This window comes from Arvicola amphibius, chromosome 2 (genome assembly GCF_903992535.2).
Source record: "Arvicola amphibius chromosome 2, mArvAmp1.2, whole genome shotgun sequence".
NCBI classification, from domain to species: domain Eukaryota; kingdom Metazoa; phylum Chordata; class Mammalia; order Rodentia; family Cricetidae; genus Arvicola; species Arvicola amphibius.
In genome coordinates, this window is record NC_052048.2 from 6382820 (window position 1) to 6402753 (window position 19934).

General features: G+C 42.4%; 1 protein-coding gene across 9 annotated transcripts in view; it reads left to right on the top strand.

The window, feature by feature from the left end:
- Positions 1–19934, top strand: part of Sox5 (SRY-box transcription factor 5) — a 385023-nt gene that overhangs the window by 266573 nt on the left and 98516 nt on the right. For all 9 annotated transcript variants that reach the window (XM_038318752.1, XM_038318754.1, XM_038318747.1 and 6 more), the window contains one exon: positions 12118–12203. In XM_038318752.1, coding sequence (XP_038174680.1) covers positions 12118–12203 — 86 coding nt within the window. The remainder of the gene's footprint in view (positions 1–12117; positions 12204–19934) is intronic.

A 19934-nucleotide genomic window follows, 5' to 3' on the forward strand; every position in this document is an offset into this window, starting at 1 on the left:
AAATAGGATAAAGTTTTCATTTGCCACGCTACATTAAAAAGTCATAAAACTATATTTTATTAAAAGAAAACCTCCTAGTGAAAAAGTGTTAGCCTGTGACCGAGCAGTTAAGAGCTAACCATTATCTCAGAATGTCTTCTTTTAAAATATCTATGGCGTTAAACGAGACCTAATGTATTTTGCTTTCTCTAATAAAATTCACTAAGAATATTTTCATTCATTCCTTACCATTCGGGGGAAGTTAATACAAAATATTATCATGTCTTCTAACAGTTTTCACGTGAAATTATATGATATTGGAGCACTTTTTAGAAGGCTGATCTGCTTTCCGCATTAAGAAAATCCTTCTGCTTCTCCGTTTCTGGGCCCAGCAAGCTGTTTGAGGAGAGTTGTTGTTTATCTCAGTGCTCTGGGGCTGCAGAGATAACCCAGCAGTTAGGAGCACTAGCTACTCTTGCACAGGACCTGGGTTTGCTTCTCAGCACCCCCATGAAGGCCCTTGACGATCTGTAGCTCAGGTTCCAGGAGTTCTAACACCACCATCTGCACGTCACGGGCACTCTCTCTGAACATGCAAAACTAAAATTAAAAAATAAACTCTTATAAACAAGTATTAAATATTAAATAATTACAGCAAAGATGAACGGATAGCTGTTCTTACTGGTGTGGAGAGTCACACCTCAGCATTCTTGAATTATAGAATAAACTGCCATAATACTATCACAGGGACGAAAGGTCATTTATGCTATCTGCATATGAAATATTTATCCAGTATGGCTTCAGCTATACTCAGACACTTTAATAGCAATGGGAAGAGATAATGTAGCACTTTGGAAACACATGCTATTCACTTAAAAGGTGTGTGTGTGTGTGTGCGCGCGCGCACACGCGCATGAGTAGAACCAGGACAGAGAAGTCAGAAGACAACCCGCAGGAGTTGATTCTCTCCTCAGGCAGTGATCAAACTCAAGTTATCAGACTTTGTGGCAAGCCCCTCTAGCCTCTGAGCCATCTCACTGAGCTAAATATGATTTACTTCTATATCTGTCTAATGAGATAAAACAAATTATAGAAGATAGATTATGGAGTAGAAAAAGTAATTGTTCCCCCCAAAATAAGCCAGAGTAAATTAGTCATTTCTTTCTTTTAGATTCTCTTTTAGAATGTATCGTGGTGTGGATAATTAAGCCCAGGGTGTCTTGTGTCCTAGGCAAGCACTTCAGGCCTGGGCTGTATCCAGGCCCTCATTTCTTACCTTCTCTATATGACCCAGTGTCCTAGGCCTCTATCACTCCACTGTCTGTTCTTTTTATTACAGGAAGCCAAACACTGTGTATGTTTGAATTAAACACTGCATTAAAAAATCTATTACTTATTTGAAGAATTATTTGCTTCTAATATGTTTTTTTCCCATTAAACCCTGAACTTTGGATCCACCAAGTGACCATCTCTAGTTCTGGACGCTTGATTAGCTTCATAAGTAAATAAATTATCCATCCATCCATCCATCCATCCATCCATCCATCCATCCATCCATTCATTCATTCATTTACTTGTTCATTATAAAAAGTGTTACATGAGTCAGGTGCTGTGACAAGAAGTGGATATTAGGAGGGGTGCAAAGCATCGTCCCTGCTCCCGATGTGCTCATCATCTGACCGAGAATAACTGAATTATTCTAGTCTGACTGTCGGTGTCCACCCCGAGCTCACATGCTGTAATCCCAGTCCTCGGGGTGATTCTTTTAGGAACTGGAACATTCAGAACAATGGTTAGGTCGTGAGAGTGACCCTTAGGGATAAGGGTCAGGAAAGTGGCTTTGTCCCTTCTGTGGGATGGCTTCAACGAGCATCTATGAAGCGAGAAACAGTCTGTCATTAGGCATGAAGCTTTTCAACCCCTGGCTTTCAGGGTTCCCAGCCCCCAGAACTATAACAAGTGAATGTTAGTTAGGCATGAACAGGCCTTGCCCCTGTAAGCCTAGCACCCAGGAGATTGAAGAAGTCAATGGCTGAAGAGCTTTAAGCCAGCCTGAGCAAGGCAGAGATGGGTGGGGAAGATAAGACAGGGCAGAAAGGAAGGCTGTCTTGTTTCCTAGATACCTCGCTTCTGATCATTCAGCACAGGGGGTCAACTATGATGATGATGATGGTGATGATGATGATGATGATGATGATGATGATGTAGTAAATAATAGGGATATCCTATAAATATGCCTAACATTTGAAAGGAAGTGTTTGGAAGGTGGTTTTGCTGTGCATGCTGCCGGCTGCTAGGATTCCAGGCATATACTCTGTTTTCCTTTCCATGCTCACCTGTGGCAGTTTTATAAGGGAAAAGTATCAGGCAAGCCAGGATTTATACTTTCATGTTTCAGTGTTTACACACATAGTTTCATATATTAAAATGACCTAAATTTAACCTGAAACTCAATAAATATTAGCTACTCACACTTAAAATCAGTGGCGGAGCAGTGAGGTTGGAGGAAAATGAAGTTTATTTCCTGAAGGATACACAAAAATAAAATGGGAAGCTCACCTATGTCTCTCCCCTCTCTTTTCTTACGGCTCTTTTCTGCCCACTAATTGGTGCCTAAGCTCTCTGCAGGAGCCGCCTCTTCCTCTCCTGTTCCATCCGGATTAGCTCAGGCCATTATCATTTCCCAGTGGATTTACTGCTACGGGCTTAACTTGTCTCTTTGTCTCGCCTCTCCCTCGTCCAATCGATCTCTCTCTAGCCACGGAATTGATCTATCAGAAACACAAATGGGGCCGTGTCACTACCCCGCTCAGAGTCGGCCACCAACTTACCCTTGCCAGCCTAGTAAAGTGTAAAGCTCTGTGAGCCTTGAGTTCTATTTCTCTTTGGGCACACAGCTCACTGTTCCCTTCTTGCACTGGGTGTATAGATCAGGATGTGCCTGTGTACCAAGTAACAGATACAGGAGTGTGAGCTGTGTGAGCATCGCCTAGTGAATGGCTGGACCTCACAGGCAGAAGATGCTGATTGCTGATTCTCCCAACAGCCTTTGAGATGGATCAAAAGCAACAACTTCCTTCTCAACCCCCCACTTCTCCTGTGTCCTTGTAACTCTCATTGTGTCTTAGGTTCCTAGGGAGCTCTCCACCTAGAAACTAGAGAAGAACAGGCATGTTAGGTGCACATCTGAGAAGACCTTTATAATCTGCCTCTAGGAAGTGATGGAGTCTTGTGTATAGTCCGGCAGACAGCGACAGAGCAGGTAGATGCTGGAAGTGTCTGGACGTGAAGTGTAACCTCTTAGTGAAAATAGCCACTGTCTGGGAACACAGAAATCAAACTTCTTTGAGCTCTAGTCTCTTCTGAGACTAAGCACTTGCCTTGAAGTTTCTAGAATTCCATCAGTACTTTGCTGCTTCGCTCAGAGCATCACTCGGTCAATTTACAGGTGTTTGCACGATCGTTCCCTCATTTGATAAAAAAAATGCCACCAAGAAGGGACCTTAGTGCGTGTGTGTATGTGTGTGTGTGTGTGTGTGTGTGTGAGAGAGAGAGAGAGAGAGAGAGAGAGAGAGAGAGAGAGAGAGAGAGAGAGTATAATGTGCACTTATGTGCATGCATGTGCGTGTGTGTGTGTAGGTTTAGTTTTCATATTTTCTGGCACCTAGAGAAAGAAATCTGGTGTTGTCAAGGAAGCAAAACAAAGATATAATAAATGTTGCAGGCTGATGAAGTATTTACCACTGTCTTTCCATGAAGCTGGAGATTCCAGTAGCCTTTGCTTTAAGTCGGCAGCTGCTGAATGTGTTTACCTGACCCTGGCAAAGGCCACACCTAGTTCTCAAAATCCTTAGCTAAATCACCCTGCAGAGAAAAATATCTTTCAAACAGCATAGCAGCAGACGTAACTAGAGATGGGTGATATGTGGGTTCTCATTACTGTAACTTAACACAGTCAGTCAGTCTTCTGCAGGGTTTAATACCAGCCTCAGCATCTGCCTTCTCAGATACACCATAATCCTGGCTGTGGTGTGAAATCATTGGCTAAATTGTCTTATAGCAGGCATGCTAGTCTTTACTCTTTCCACTTGGGACTCTCTTATATCCAAGAAGTTCTGACATGACCCCAGAAGTATAAGAATAAAAAAATAAGGTATACAAATCAAAGATTTATTGATAATAACTGACAAAATTTTATTTTAAAATAATTCAGTGCTACATATGTAATTTTATCATTTAATAAAAATCAAACAAACTTGTAGATTAATAATATCAGTGTGCGTGTTAGTTTTTAAAGAGTTTAATCTTGGCTGAATATTTGCTACTGCAGTGTAGACCATCTTTGACATGTCTCAGAGCTGATTGATTACTTTGATTTATGATCCTCATGACTGAACCCCATTTTCTGTAAATATAGCATAAAAGGCTGCAGTGTGTTTAGGGCTTGGGCTATGAGGCGGTAGTTAAATGCACTTGCTGCTCTTACAGCACCGGGCTTGGTTCCCAGCAGCCACACCAGGCAGCTCAGAGGTCCAGATCCTGGGTCCAGGATTCAACGCCCTCTTCTGGTTTCTTAGGCATTTGCATGCACACGGTACACGTGCAGACTAGCAGGTGCACATATATGCACACAAACAAAATACTTAAAAATGAAATTGTTGAAAACTCCATCTTAATCACAAGTCAAAATTCATTTAATGATTCTTCATTAAACTCCAGACAGCAAATCAAAGGCATGTTTTAAAAATCAAATAATCCATTTCAATCCACAAATACACTAGTTTGTTGTATGCTGAGGAATGAGAACAAGGAAATACTGAAAGTCTTTATTTTCCAAAATTAAACCATTGTTTTCCATGAGAGAAAAAAAGGTTTTATATAGAGTAAAATGCTGAGATCTATAGGATATAACAGCCTGGAGACTGATCCGCAGTGTTTCTGCCCACTGGTTGGTCACGTGTGATGGGATGATGTCCCATACAAAGCATACATGCCATGCAGTCAGAACCAAGGCTGCTGGGAGCCACGTGACTAACATACGACATAGCACAAGGCAGCAGGCTCCCTAAGTGTTTGACGCTGAATTAATTGTGGCCATTGTGCCTTCGGAACCCTTTTACCTTTGCCTGCTTCCTTACAGCCCCTTTCCTCAGACCCCTGACCCCATGTGGAGCTGTGACCCACAGTTAGGGAAGCTAGGCCTCCGAGTATTTTTCGACCTAATAAAATATTTTATTTTGAGCTAGAATTTTCCAGTGTTGGACTTGAAATAAGAAAATTAACTTTGGAACGGTCGAGGGAAAAACTGTTCAAATGGTTAAAAACTGAGAGAGGAATAAAAGAAATGACTTTTAAGAAGTTGAAAGTCAATTTGAATAACATACATGATTGGACTTTAAAAGTCAGAGTTTTCCATTATCTTCTATTCATGGTGTTCCCCATGAGGTATTTACAAAATAAGCCAGTGTTTTCTTGGGCCAGTTAATTGAGGGACGGCTCGAATGAGTGGCATACTTCTTTCTATAAAATGATTCTCCTCTGGTGGCGTCTGGATTTTGATTTGCCATTTATGAATTTTCCTAGTTGCCGTGGCCTCTTCAGAGCATGGCATGTTTGTAAAAATACATTCTGAGTTTCCTTAATTAAGAATTAAATTGCTATATTAGGAAATTTCTCAGCGTCTATATTTCTATTTATTTTTGAACTTGGGGCAGATTTCAACATATTTAGTTCTGATTATTTTGGACTTGAAAAGAAGCAATATCGAGGTAGACATGGTATATGTATGTGAATTTCACATTGGGTGGAGACAGCCTGAGGTGTGGCTCCTTGGACAGAATGCTTCTGAAATGTGTTGAAGCCCTGCCTATGAGCCTATGTTTATGTTTCAGAAGCTGTATGTGACTGCCAACACACCATAGTTGTTAAGACTTCACTCGTTTCTGCTGCTGAAGTTTGTTGTCTCCCCCATTCCCTTAAATAAGAAACCCATTGCCCAACAGCACCCTTAGACCGGCATTGGGTTCTACAGTGAAATGACGGAGACTAGGTGGCATAGACTGGCGTTCTCGGAGTGGTAGAAGCTAGGAGATCTTAGAGACAAGCAGTTCTTATGAGTCCTTTCTTGAGCTTGCACGAGGCCACCTTTCCTCTGTGTCCTCCTGCTCTCCCCAGATGTATGGATATACCCTGATATCTTCTTCCTGTAAGGACTCCTGTTGGGACTGGGGACATGGCTCAGAATACAAAACTATTACTGCAGACAGAAGGCAGCCGGCCTGAGCTCAGTCCTGGGGACCCTTGCTGGAGGCTCCTTTCTCACCTGCAGTCAGCACTCGCAAGCTGAGCTAGAAGGCAGAGAGGAGAGAATCAGCCAGAAGCTTGCTGGCCAGTCAGCCCGGAGTGCATGGCACAGGGGCAAGACACAGCAAGAAAGAGACCTTAACCACGTAGGAGGCCGGGACTCAGCACAGCTGTCCTCTGACTGTAGCATGTACACTATGACATGCACACGTGCACACACAGACACAATCCATTAATTAACTTTAAACAATGGACTCCTCTTAAATTAGATCAAAGCCTATCAAGAAATGCATTTTGCTTATTTATCTGTGAATCCAGGTATAGCCATACTGAGATTAGCCACACAGATTAGGGCTTCAGTACATCAACAGCGGCTATACAGTTAATTCAACCCATAGCACACATACACGATTGCTTATGGCTTACGGCTTTTTCATATATATATATATTCATATGTTTGCCTATGTACAATATGACATGTGCGCATCATTTGTTTACATACAAACATAAAGGTAAAGTAATATTCAATAACTGTCAATATTGTCATGAATGTAAATAATACAAATGATAATATTCTAATATGTGCCATTTTTAAAGGTGCTACAGACTAGTCTAGATCTTAATTAGTGACCTTTACCAATCCATGGAGCTTATTACTCTTCAGACGTTAGTGACGTAGAAACTGAACCACTTTTGCAAGTGTACACTCCCCTCCACAGGTACTTAAGAGCTTGAGTTTCTGAATAATATCTAGGTCATCAGGTCTGTCTGTTACTTAATCTCTTTAGTGATATTGTTAAGCCTACATTTCTATCTTCTTTTTCTTTTTTTGTGACAGGGTATTGCTACGTAGCTCAGGCTGGACTGAAAATCACTACAGAGCCCAGGCTGGCCCAGAACTGGTGCTCTTTCTGCCTCTGCCTCATAGCTGCTGGAATTCCAGGCAGGAACCACCCACCACCCTGGCCAGATGTCCCTTCCTGTCTGCTGCCTTTCCGTGTCTGTGTATCCATATCTCTCTGATAATTGAGTGTGGGAAATGTCTCTTGTCTTGGGTCTCCTCCATGCATCATCAGTTAGGCCACATTTCTGCTCCCTGTTTGAACAGCACACTCATGTTTGGACATAGATTTCAAGGCCTGTTTTTTGCCCTCCACCCCACTGCCACCTGACAGCCCCAAAGTCACATTGACTCTTATCTCCCTCTTTAACTATTCTTTAAAACCTAACGCCCACAAGCCTTTAACTCCTGTCGCAGCCAGCAATGACCTGTGCAACTTGAATACACTCCTGGGTAGGGAAGATTAATGTACAATGACTAGAGACCAGATTTGTTTAATTTTATTGTGTATGTCTCCCACAGCACCCGGCAGATTCCTAATCACATGGTGGATGTTGCAAGTGCTTATTAATTGATTAATTTACAACAGGGGAAGTAAATTATATAAATGAATTATCACCGTGAAGAGCACCAGAGCCTGTACAGGAACTCTTTAGTTAATTTTGAGATTGTGTTCAATTAAATGAGGAATACAAATGAATTACAATGTTGTAAGCATTTACACGATCGATTCTAATAACCATACAATTATAATATTTACCATTTTCGCTAGTTTGTACAAATATAATTTCAATTCTAAACATTTCAACTTCCCTCCGCCGAATCAATGTCATATAGATTAAGCACTTAATAATACGGAATGGCAGTTAAGCCCAAGCATACGACATCACCTGCCCCCACCCCCGCGGGTACTAGACGTTGACAACCCCCATCTCATGTTTGCCCTGTCTTTACGGGATGCTCTTCGTTAGCAGACTAGCCTCCTATAATGTTCGCATGTATTTGTCTCTAAAAACAAAGCTTTCCTGGTCACACTGCTTCTGTTGTCTCTTCCAACAGTTAGCAAAGGTGAAGATGCTTCCAGATCACCTGGAAATCCCATTAAAATGGAAACTCTGATTCAAAGCTGTACTCATCCTGATTTAGCAAAAGTTCCTAATGCTAGGTGGCATTAGACCACCAACCTTCATCTTGTCCCAGCCATGCTGGCACCCGAAGCTCTGGATTACCCACCTCCAGTCCCCATTCTTTGGGAGCTAGCCAGCCTCAGGCATCCTGACTTTGACTGGGAGGACAGCTCTTGAGGGCAGTTAGAGCCTGTTGAGGGCAAGGGTGGGAGGGGGACAGGAATGGAGGCAGGAGTAGGGGCCCAGGATCCCTTTAGGGAGTGTGTTGTAATTCTACCTGACAAGCAAAGTCTCCCTCATGTTTGTCCTGTTCTGTGCATTTGAGGATAATTCCACACCTTAGGTGAGGGGGATCATATGGCCAGAAATACCAGAAATTAAGAGTCATCGGGATTCTCCCAGCAGCACCTGGTGCATTGGATTCAGGGTGGACTTGAACTCTCCAATTCTTAGGGGGATGTAGCCTCCATTCAGGGAAGCAACCCACCCACAGCCGCCTCCAACCCTCACCCAACCACACTCACTCCAAGTCAGTTTTCTCCAGCTTCTCTCTGGTAAGACCCTGGCCTAGTCCCATCTCTGCAGGCCTCATCTTACCCAATGCTTCCTTCACTGTCCGCTGACAGTTCCCAGCATATCTTCCTGTCACTCACTGTTGCTGTGGTAACATCCCCTAACAAAACCAACTTGGGGGAGTCTATAATAGCTCACAATTCCGTGGTCCACGATGGCAGAGCAGTCAAGGTGGCAGCTAGTCACCGCCACAGTCCAGGGCAGAGAGCAGGTAAACGTGTGTATGTTTGCCTCCCCAGCTCACATTTTCCATCTTCAGCAATCCAGAATCCAAACCTGGGAAATGGTGCAACCCACATTTTCGGCGGGCTCTTGCAGCCTCAGTTAGTGTTACCGAGATAGCCGCCATCCTGCCCCGCAGGCCGGGTTTCTCACTGAGAATTTCTTCCCAGGTCACGCTACCAATTAAAACCAAGCACCGAACACTTGTTCTTGAAGTTACAGGGACCTCAGTGTTCCTTGTAGATTATAAATGTGAATATATTCCAGTCCTAGCGCCTGTTCATTTGGAGGTTTGATTTCAACTGCGTTTATTCCTGGCTGATGTTTTCAAGGCTTATAGCTTCAGATTTAGAAGGACGCTTACCTTTCTCCATGCTCGGAACACAAATATTCCAAACAGATTTTCTTATTCTCCTGTAACTCTCTCAGCCTCCTACTCTAGCATGGCGATCTTGTTTCTTGTCCCTGTAATGAGCCCAATACACAGATCCTGTCTTCTGTCACTTGGAGTGGAGACTCTGGAAGTCACCGTGGAGCCAGTCCCTGCCCTGTCATGAAAACAGACATCTTTGTCAGTTCTGCCCCAATGCTAAGCTCCCTCTGCCCCACCCTCAAGTTCCTACCCTTGTCCATGCCTTGTTACCAGCTACCCAGAAATCTGCTTCTGTGGCTTCTACCTGCTAGTTAAGTTATCCTAGTCAGTTGCTTTTCTCCTTCACATTCGGGGTTCATCTTCCTCTGTAGGATAAACTTAGATGCCTTAGTATTTGTTTATAGAACCCTGAATAATAAGCTGCCACCCGGTTCCCTCCACAGTCCTGTTCACCTGTTTCATCTCCTGCTCTGGAGTAGAGTCACTCTGGAACTAGAACATGGTATAGGATTCCCGTCTTATGTCAAGTCTTCCTGAACTCCCTCTGTCTGCCTGGAAACCCCTTTCCATCTCATCTTTCCCCGGATGGACTTTACTTAATTCAAACTCAACTTAAACATGGCTTTTCCAGAGGTTTTTCTGATTTATTAGGCAAGATTTGGGGGACCCAATGTATGTTTACAGAACTGTGAATTTCCTTACTAAATCTTATAGTTTATACAGAGGTTTTACTTACCCAGCCCACATGAACTATAAACCCTAGGAAGGGCAGATATCCAGAGGTCAACCTTTGTTTGAAACCTGGAACATATATATAATTTTGGGTTATCTCCTTTGCTGTTAGTTTTAACAACCAACATGATACAAACTATATTACCTGGGAAGGAGTCTCAATTGAGGAATCATTTAACTCAAATCTGCCTGTGACTACGTCTGAGGAAATTGTCTTGATTGATAATTGCTGTAGAAGATTCAGCCCACTGAGGGCTGCATCATTCCTTAGGCAAGGCCCTGGATTGGTTAAAAAACCTAGCTGAACAAGCAAGCAGTCAGCATGGGCATGTACAATTCAGTTCTCCCTGCTTCTTAGGCATGAGCCTTATGAGACTAGCTGTCCTGAGTCCGTGCCTTGACTTCTCCTCAGGGAGGGAAGGTAACCTGGAATTAAAATCCAGATAAGCCCATCATTCTCCCAGCTGCATTTTGTCAGGCTATCTGTCACCATACCATAAACAAAGTTAGAATATTGTCTTTAGAAAGAATAAAAAACATTATATAAAATATTATATAAACATTATATAAAATAAAATCTACATAAAATATAATCTATATAAAATCTCCATGCCAGTACGAAACATTTACCATAACAAACACAAAATCAGAACTAAGTATGAAATGAGGAAAACTGGCAAAACAGAGGTGTGGGGCTCTGTGAACATGCTGTTGGGGCCTCTCTGGAAACCTACACTTGAACGTCCCCGAATTCCTAACACACCCCCATGTTTACCTTAGACTTTCTCAACGTTCCCCTTCTGGTGCCAAGAGCAGTGTTTACCATTTACCGCGGGTACGCGGGGTTTTACACTGAATTATCTGAACATTGTGTATGCATACTTCAACAGATTCCTTAATGAATTTGTATTTGCTCGTTTATTCGGACAGGGTCTCACTGTGTAGTTCCCACTAGCCATAAATTGCGGGTCCTCCTGCCTTAGGTTCCTGAGTGGTGGGTTTACAGACACCTGGCTTCACAATTCTGTTTCTAAAACCAGTTTAATATATTAGAAAATTTGTTTTTATAGACACTAATTTCAATTTCTTGCTATATCATATTTCCAGTGGTTAACTAATGTGCACTGTTGATTACATTATTAATGCATAGTTGGCCACTATAAAGATATCTGCCTTACCTCTTATTAAGTAAATAAATATTTCTATATCTGCATCAAAAATACACAAAATAATCTATGTATACCTCTGGGGTCTGCATTTTTATAGATGATGACAAAAACTAGATTAGTTTTGAACCATATTTTTAAAATACAGTTTTGAAAGATCAATTTGTCTATTTGTTGCCTTTAAAATATACTTTTGTCAACATTTATCTCCAGAAAATAAAGATGTCAATATTTTCTATAATGTCAACAAGAGAGTTTCAAAGAAAGAAGAAACATGAATTGTTTTCCTGACTCTGGGTTTGTTCACGACCTATTAAAGAGATTATTTGAATCCAGGCCATAATACAACATTCAAAAGATTAACTAATAGCGTAAATCTTTGGTGTTTAGCTCATTAAAATGAAAGTGATTTTAGTTAAGTTGCATCTCGGATAAGACTGAAAAGTTGGCAAGGAAGGACTTGCTGTGCTCCGATCAAGACTGCAGAGGTGTGTGTGTGTGTGTGTGTGTCCCCAAGTGCAGCCCCAGCCCCTGAACCATGCGCCCCCCAGCCCCCATTTTCCTAAATACATCATGAAAAGAGGATGAGGTTTCAGCCTTAATTGCTTGCTCCTTTTATTCGCAGTCCCCTCTCAGCCAGGGCTGTGGAGAGCCTTGGTAAAAGGCTACACAATGGAGCTTTTCATTAGGCCCCAGCGAGGCGCACAAAGGCAGGCTTTTGGAAAGAGGGAATGCAGGAGTTTAATTTGCAGGTGGAGAGGAGATAAAAGGTGCTGACGCCTCTATTATTCTCTTACTTAGGTGACCCTTACCCTGTTCAGCTGATCCCAACCACCATGGCAGCTGCCGCTGCAGCGACACCAGGCTTGGGCCCACTCCAGCTGCAGGTAAGTCTGGAGTCAATGCAGGGGAGGCAGGGGTTAAGTAAACGCAGAAGACAGCCATTATCCTGTTAGTGCAAAGTACAACTGAGGGCTGAGATTTTGGTCACACATCTGTTTTGTTTTTACATTTCTTTCTTCTGATCCTCAACCAAAAGATTATTATCGATTTTGGTTGTGTGCTCTGCACTAAATACCACTTATATTTTTGCCATTGCCTGGTAAGGTTTAACAAAGTGAGCTTCAGTTTTGCTTAGGGTAAGCATCATGATTTTGTCATCGAATGGTCTCCTCGGACAACAAACAGCCTGTCGGAGTGACCAAACCATACCAGTGATCCCAGGCAACCAAAAGAGAATTGTATTTAAAATCGTTGACGATGCCTGGTGTTACTAAAGTACCTGCAGCCGTTTGTCCTCCTGGCGTACTGGCAGATCGTTTGAGCAGGCAAGGAAGAGTAGACCAAGGTCAGCGGGTGTCCATTTGCGCTTGAGTTGATCCTGACACCCTAATAGAGACCTTTCTGCCCTTCAGATTGTGTATTTCCAGTACAGCCTGGAAAGTCAATAACCTTACCAGATGTCCAAGTGATTTTAGAAATTATGTCTCTGAGGTTGAAAAGAGAATCAATACGGTTTTAGTAGAGGGGACTTTCCTTATCTCAGTCTCAGAATTGGTAACCCATAAAATATTCCATGTGCCCCATTATTGTGAGCCTTTGCATTATGCAATTAATGAGAAGAGACGATAAGCTAATAACTCGGTTTTATCTTCTCTTGGGGAACTGTTTTACAAGCGTGGGAAACACACTATGCAAAGCCAGATGTCCTGCAGGCACACTGCATACAGCTGAACTGTATCCCTGATTGTGATTTACCATAGACAGTATTAGTCTAGATAGAGCTTTGCATTAGATCAAGAGCTGGGTACAACTGCTGAACATATAGATTTGTCAAAGGATGACATTGGCAGGAGGAGACGCCAGCATGAAAGCCGAGAGACTTATAACATTCAGTGCTAGTTTATTTTTGCCATAGAAACTACACGCTGGCTGTTTCTTTGAGCTAGGAACACACTGGGACGTGCTGGGGCTGTGAGGCCAATACAATTGCTCTAACATTTGTTATCCTCTTCAATGGTGTCCGGGGAATAACAGCAATGTGGGAAAGGGTTGCTATAAGTAAAACAGCAGACCTGCAAAGATATACTCATGGTCTAAATTTGCTATGGGTAAAATCTTTTTTCTAACTCTTTTCAAGGAATGCCTTATATTACCTGACATTGAAAACATCTATACTTGTAGGTAATAGACAATGCCCTTCATAATAAAGTTAGAAGAAAAGATATTTCTCCTAAAGGAGTGAAAAGAATAAGGGAATTGGCAGAAAAAGGAAGGGCAGTCTCCAGCATCAGATTTGAATGTGGAAACATAAGTTTTTCAGGTGAAGGAGCCACGTTGAGAGTTTCCACCTGCTGGGACTCTCTGGAGAGAGCAGGTGACCACAAGATGGAAGTGTCCACCGAGTCCACCTCCATTTCCATTACTGAGGAGCATTGCTTGGCATCTAAGATGCTTTTCAAGTAAAGATATATTAGAATATTTGACATAAATTAAGTTTGATTTCCATTTTGATATGTTTTTGATATTTCTCAAGGTTTGAAGTATGGGTTTCTTTACTGAGAAACAAGGGAAGCCTTTGAGACCAAACCAGTTGCTCTTTCTTAAACATAATTTCATCTGTAGCAGGGCAAAGCTTATTTCTTTTCCCTTGATAATGGGCTCTTGCTAAGTTTCTCAATCTAGTCCTCCCTCAGTTGCTGTCTGGTCTTGAACACATTACCCTCCTCCCTCAGTTGCTCCGTATACTGTTACTATGTACCCCTCTTATGTAGTTCTTAGAAGAATTGCAAGGATGCATTCTCATATTGCCTGAGAAAGATTTCCATGTACCTGGTTTTGTATCCATTAAAGTTTATAATTTTACTTAGGATCTCAAATAATCTATTAAAAAGTGTACTGTAATATAAGAATATTGGTTATCAAAACATCTTCACAGAAAGCTATGAGTACTCATAAAATGTAGTTGCATAAACACTCACATAATTTAATTTTGCAATTATGATAAGGGGGTCAGTATTTACACACAAAAATCCCAAGAGCTTGTCGTTTGAGGGTTTCTAGGTTTTTTGCTGAGTGGCCTGTAGCATCTTTACTGCAGAGCCTGTGAATCCCTCAACTTCATCCTGCTCCATGCCTACAAAGAGAGTGGTGTCTCCTTCCCACCCCCATTGTTGACCCTCCTTGATGGATTTGAGAGGGGCCATCTACAGTAGTCTTGACAAGTCAGCACATCCACTTCCACTGAGAAAACCTGTTTCTGAAATGTTCTGTCTGAGGAGAATGTAAGCCAGGAGCCATATCTCAAGCTTTCCATACTCTGCCCTTCCCATCTCTGTTAGACTCTGTTGTCTGACTCTTCATGCCTTCAGTGGCTTCCCTGATCCCTCAGGGGCTAGAATCTGGTCTTGTCAGAAATGTCACTCACATGTCTAATTCACATCTCACTTGTCTGCTATTAGGTCAGAAACCCAGTTCTAGAAACCAGAAATGAAGGAAGAGGCTACCTACAGGCCTCCTTCTTATGAACCCACAAAACCTGTGGAGATGCAGAATGGCACCCAGGAGACATTGAGTGTGTAGATTTCCAGGGCACTGATGAGAGTTTCCCAGTAAGCTGGAGTGGGAGGGTCTGTCAGTAAATCTATCCCACCTTTTTTGTGATTGGGTCCTATCTCCCATTGACAACTACCATTTGGGTGACAGTTCTGCCCCTTGCTCCCTGCCCCATGCTCCTCCACAGACAGCTTGAAGTGCTTGGCTGAGGCCCTCTGAGTTCTCTGTGTGCTGTGGTGGTACCCCATCTTGCAGCAAGCACCCCACCCTTCTGTTTCTAACCATTCCAACTCAAGAATACTCCCTAGTAGAGCACAAGTACTCCCTACAGCTGCACACACTCTCAATCTGTACAATCCTGTTTTTTTTTTTTCAGAGCTCTCTCATGTTTCTAGTGGGTTGTAGAAGGGAGCAGCGGGCTGCATTCCCACAGGGCTCCCGGCCTCCTGGCTAGCATAAGCCCCGAAATAACAACACACAAATTGTATTCTTTTAAACACTGCCTGGCCCATTAGTTTCAGCCTCTTATTAGCTAATTCTCACATCTTGATTAACCCATATTTAGTAATCTTGTAGCACCATGAGGTGGTGGCTTACCAGGAAGGATTCAGCATGTCTGACCTGGTGGCTGGCTTCATGGCGACTGTCTCAGAGAAGAGAGGCATGGCGATTGACTAACTTCCCTTCTTCCCAGCATTCTGTTCTGTCTACTCCACCCACCTGTGTTCTGACCTATCAGGCCAAGCAGTTTCTTTATTAATTAACCAATGAAATCGTCAGATAGACAGAAGTCACACCTACATCAGGGGGTGAGGCTTTAGGTTTTGTAACTTCTCAACCACCCGGCTGAGAAAGAACATTTGGGTTTTTCCAGATTTCTCTCAAAAGCGCCTTCTCCATAACCCAAGTCCTCTTAAAGCCACAGGCCCAGCTTTCTCTTTATTTATCCTGCCCCCTAGATACTAGTTCACATATATAATGCTGTGGGAAGATGGGAAAGGGGACATAAGAAGCGTTCAGAGGCAAGAGGCACATGATCAGTGCTTGGAGAAGCAATCCAGCGGGTTCTAGGAGAGAGAGCTCATGGTTACAGTGATGATGGTGCCAATTGCTGTTTGTTTGTTTGTCTTAAAAACGTGAGTTGACCTCATGGGCTTATTTACTTGTTTTGTTTTTTGATCTGTTTCCATTTTTTTGTGGGTGAGGAGTAATGAATCCAGTGGTATCCTTCCCAAGACAGTGGTAGGAACCCTGAATTGAGGACGAAACAGAAGGAACAACCAAGGAGTTCATTACGTATCCCTGACAGACATGCACTGGTCTCATTCTATGCTCGTTCCTCACTAAAAAGGGAGAGGAGAGAGAAACCTTAAATAAAAATAGGATATTTTCCTTCCCTCCCTTTGAGTTCAAATACAATAATTTCAATTAAAATAAAATACCATAGCAACTAATGTCGCTTGCTGCTGGTGAGACTCCTTCATACCATCACAGGTGAGGATCTCCTAGGACCCTCTCATTTATTTATTGTCATAGCCTGTAGTGTTAACTATTAGCAGTTCTCTTAGATGAGGAAGGAAGCTGGAACACCGAGTTCAAACTCCACAGTATTAAAATCATCACCTTTGGCTCACCGTGCCCAGGAGATGTTATGTGTAACTCCGGAGTCCTTCTCTCTCAAGAGCTCCTCCAACTCAATAACCACAGAATCAAACTGCAGCAGTAATTTCCTCTGAGAGCTTTCTGGAACCACAGTGAGCAGCTGGAATGACAGTGGTGGCTGTCCACTTCAGGCCCTGAGCTTTCAGGTTTACACCCCTTCACACAGACTCAAGTTTAAATACCTTCAAGACCTAAAGGCAAGGAGGAGTTCTGAGGATCTCCTCCCATGGCTGGTTGACTTGATTTACTCATCCCTTTTCTTTTGACATAACCTTGTGCATATAACTCTTTGTACTTGTATCACACTCTAAGATAACCCAGAACTTTATTCAAGGAAGAACAGAGATGAACATAATGACTTCAGAAGACCAGAAAAATGACACACCTTAGATGAAATAACTTTTTTACTATTTATTATTTTGTGGCCCTGGCAATTACTACCATATATAATAAAAAGTACTTCACATGAAAACTGGCATCATTGTGTGTTTTAGGATTGTTAAAATATTTGAAACATCATCACATATTGCTTTTGTTTTTGAGAGAAATGAATCAATCTCAATTATGAATACAATGAAATAAACATATTATGCCAATTACCTTTTCTTAAAATTTCTTTCTCTTATAGTAAAATTATCTTTGTGTCTGATGCCCCCTACATCTTTTCTAAGGTTCTCAGTCACATGACCACCTATTTGTTGGCCATATACAGGGAAGATGATATAGATGTTTATGTAGACGACGGACTCAGCCCCAGATGGACCTCCCCAAGGGTTGTCTTCCCGCATGCCCAGGCTGCTCACTCCCTGGTCTCAGTGAGCGCTGCCATTCCATCTCTTTCTCCACCTAGAAGCAGGAGTGCTACCTCTGCCCCCATCTCTTCCTTCAGTGTGTGTTCCTTCCTTCCACTAAACATGTCAAGAGTCCACCATTTTTTCCCATAATAACTGATTAGGCGAGGCCACCTCATCTTTCATTCCCAGAAGCCCTCGAGGAGTCTGTCAGGCTCGGTCTTAACAGCTCACTTCATTTTCTTTTTGTTGATCAGAACAATCTTTTGATGTAAAAGAAAAGTCACTATTGTGTCTTGGTCCTGTTTAAGATGTTAGGTACAGAAAGTAAACATAGACGTCTATACCCCCAGTTGAGGGGATGTAGTCCGTCATGTCAAGAAAGCGTGATGGTGGAGCTTGTGGCTGTCAGGGCAGGAACCCGAGGCTGCCTCTTCATCTCTTGGCAGACCTCCAGGTGACAATGCTTGTGTCCCTCTAGCTTTCCCACTTTCCCTCTTTTCATTAGCTGTGGAATTCTGTCCCCCACGTTATGGTGTGTTGACTGAGGTTTCTGTCCTGCCTGGTTCCCACAGTCGTTAAGTCCCAAAGAAATCACACAGCGGTCTACATTAATTATAAACTGATTGCCCTAGTATCTTAGGCTTCTTATTAACTTTTATAACTTATATTAGCCCATAATTCTTGTCTGTTAGTCACGTGGTTTGGTACCTTTTTTGGCGAGGCAGTCACATCTTGCTTGCTCTGTGTCTGGCTTCCTCTGTGTCTGGGTGACAACTATAGACTGAAACTTCCCTCTTCCCAGAATTCTCATTGCCCCACCTCTACTTCCTGCCTGGTGGCCCCACCTCTACTTCCTGCCTGGCTACTGGCTAATCAGCATTTATTTAAAATACAAGTGACAGGGGATAGACTGTTGTCCCACAGCAATGGTGTGCAGTCTCTGCTGTGAATCTCTTGGCACCCACTCAGAAACACGCCCTAAGGTGTATCTCCTACATGATTCTAAATTTTATCGAATTGTCAATGCAGAGTGTCCATCTCATTCACCCAGCAACTCAGACTTGCCCTTCGGGTTTCATATGAAAACACTTAGTTTGTTTTCGGGAAAGACTTGAACCTAAGTATGTGTTAAAATCATTGTAGGGTATGTTCTAAATTTTACTATCTGGTTGTTCTGATCAGGGCTATTATTGCTGTTAGAAAATATACCATGACCAAAGCAGCTTTGGCTATCACTTCCATTTCATTGTTCATGACCAAAGGAAGCCAGGACAGAAGGCACTCAAACAGGGCAGAAACCTGGAGGCAGGAGCTGGGGCAGAGGCCAGAGAGGAGCGTTACTTACTGGTTTGTCAGTCATGACTAGCTCATCCTGCTTCTGTATAGCAATCAGGACAATGGGCTGACCCCCCTCACATCAACCACTATTTAAGAAAACGCCCTACAAGCTTTCCAACAGCCTGATCAATGGAGGTATTTTCTTAGCTGAGGTCCCCTCCTAGCCAATGCCCCTAGCTTGTGAAAAGCTGACACAAATGAGCCAGCACACTGGTTTCTACCAATCAAAATCCAGATGTCAATGGCTGGTCATTATTTGAGTTTCACCAAGTGTATTTTGTGTATTATGGACTCAATAGACAACTGTTAAATAGACAGGGGATGAATAAAATTTAGCATTGCAATTTCAATAAATTATTTGATTTTCTCATATTACTGACCTGCAATACAATGAATTAAGCTTATTTTTTTAATGGTTTCCTATATCATCTTCATCTTTTAAAAATAATAAATAGCAAATGTAAAAACAAATCAAATGAACAATTCTGACTTATATAATAGAAAAATAGTTTTAGGTTACTTCTATGAGATCATATTAATATTATATTAAGAAGAAAACTATTCTTACTAAAATGTTTGAAAACCAGTGTATGTGGCTGGCACCATGGTTGGCACCACAGTATTGGCCAAAATTAACATGTAACCTTTCTTTAAACAGCCTTGCTCTGTCCCATCTACCCTGCTCTCTCCCCTGTCCCTTGACTGGCCAAGCAGAAGCTTGGCCTTTGGGTTTCTGAGCAGCTCTTCCTTCCACAGGCCCTCCCTCCGCCCGGAAGGTGCACTCTCACCTTTGACTCTTGGCTATAGTTTCACCTTTCTGACACCTACCTTACTACCTTACTGGTTAAGGCATAAACCAAGGTCCCTGAAGACACCCCTGAAAGATCTGATTTTTTTGTGCATCTCCTGGAAATGGTGCACCCCACCAGGACAGGACCTCCTCCTTGCTTCATTGCACCACAAGGAACCCAAAGAATGCTTAGCAAATTTCAAGCGCTAAGAATCTACCATGTGCTGAGGGTAACAACAATTTCCAATCAAATAATGCAACGTGTGATTAATTTCAGAAGCAAATTGTATTTAACCTCCAGGGGACTTTGTGATTATTTTAGTCTCTATTAGAAGACACTTAGGGTGTGAGAATGCTCTAGCTAGCTTTGCCTCTCCTGATTGTTCCTCCCCTTACCTCTGCATAACAATGGGTTGCTGCATAAACACTGTGTGCTTGTACTTACGGCAATTGTCTAATTCTTTTGAAGTCGTTCTAAT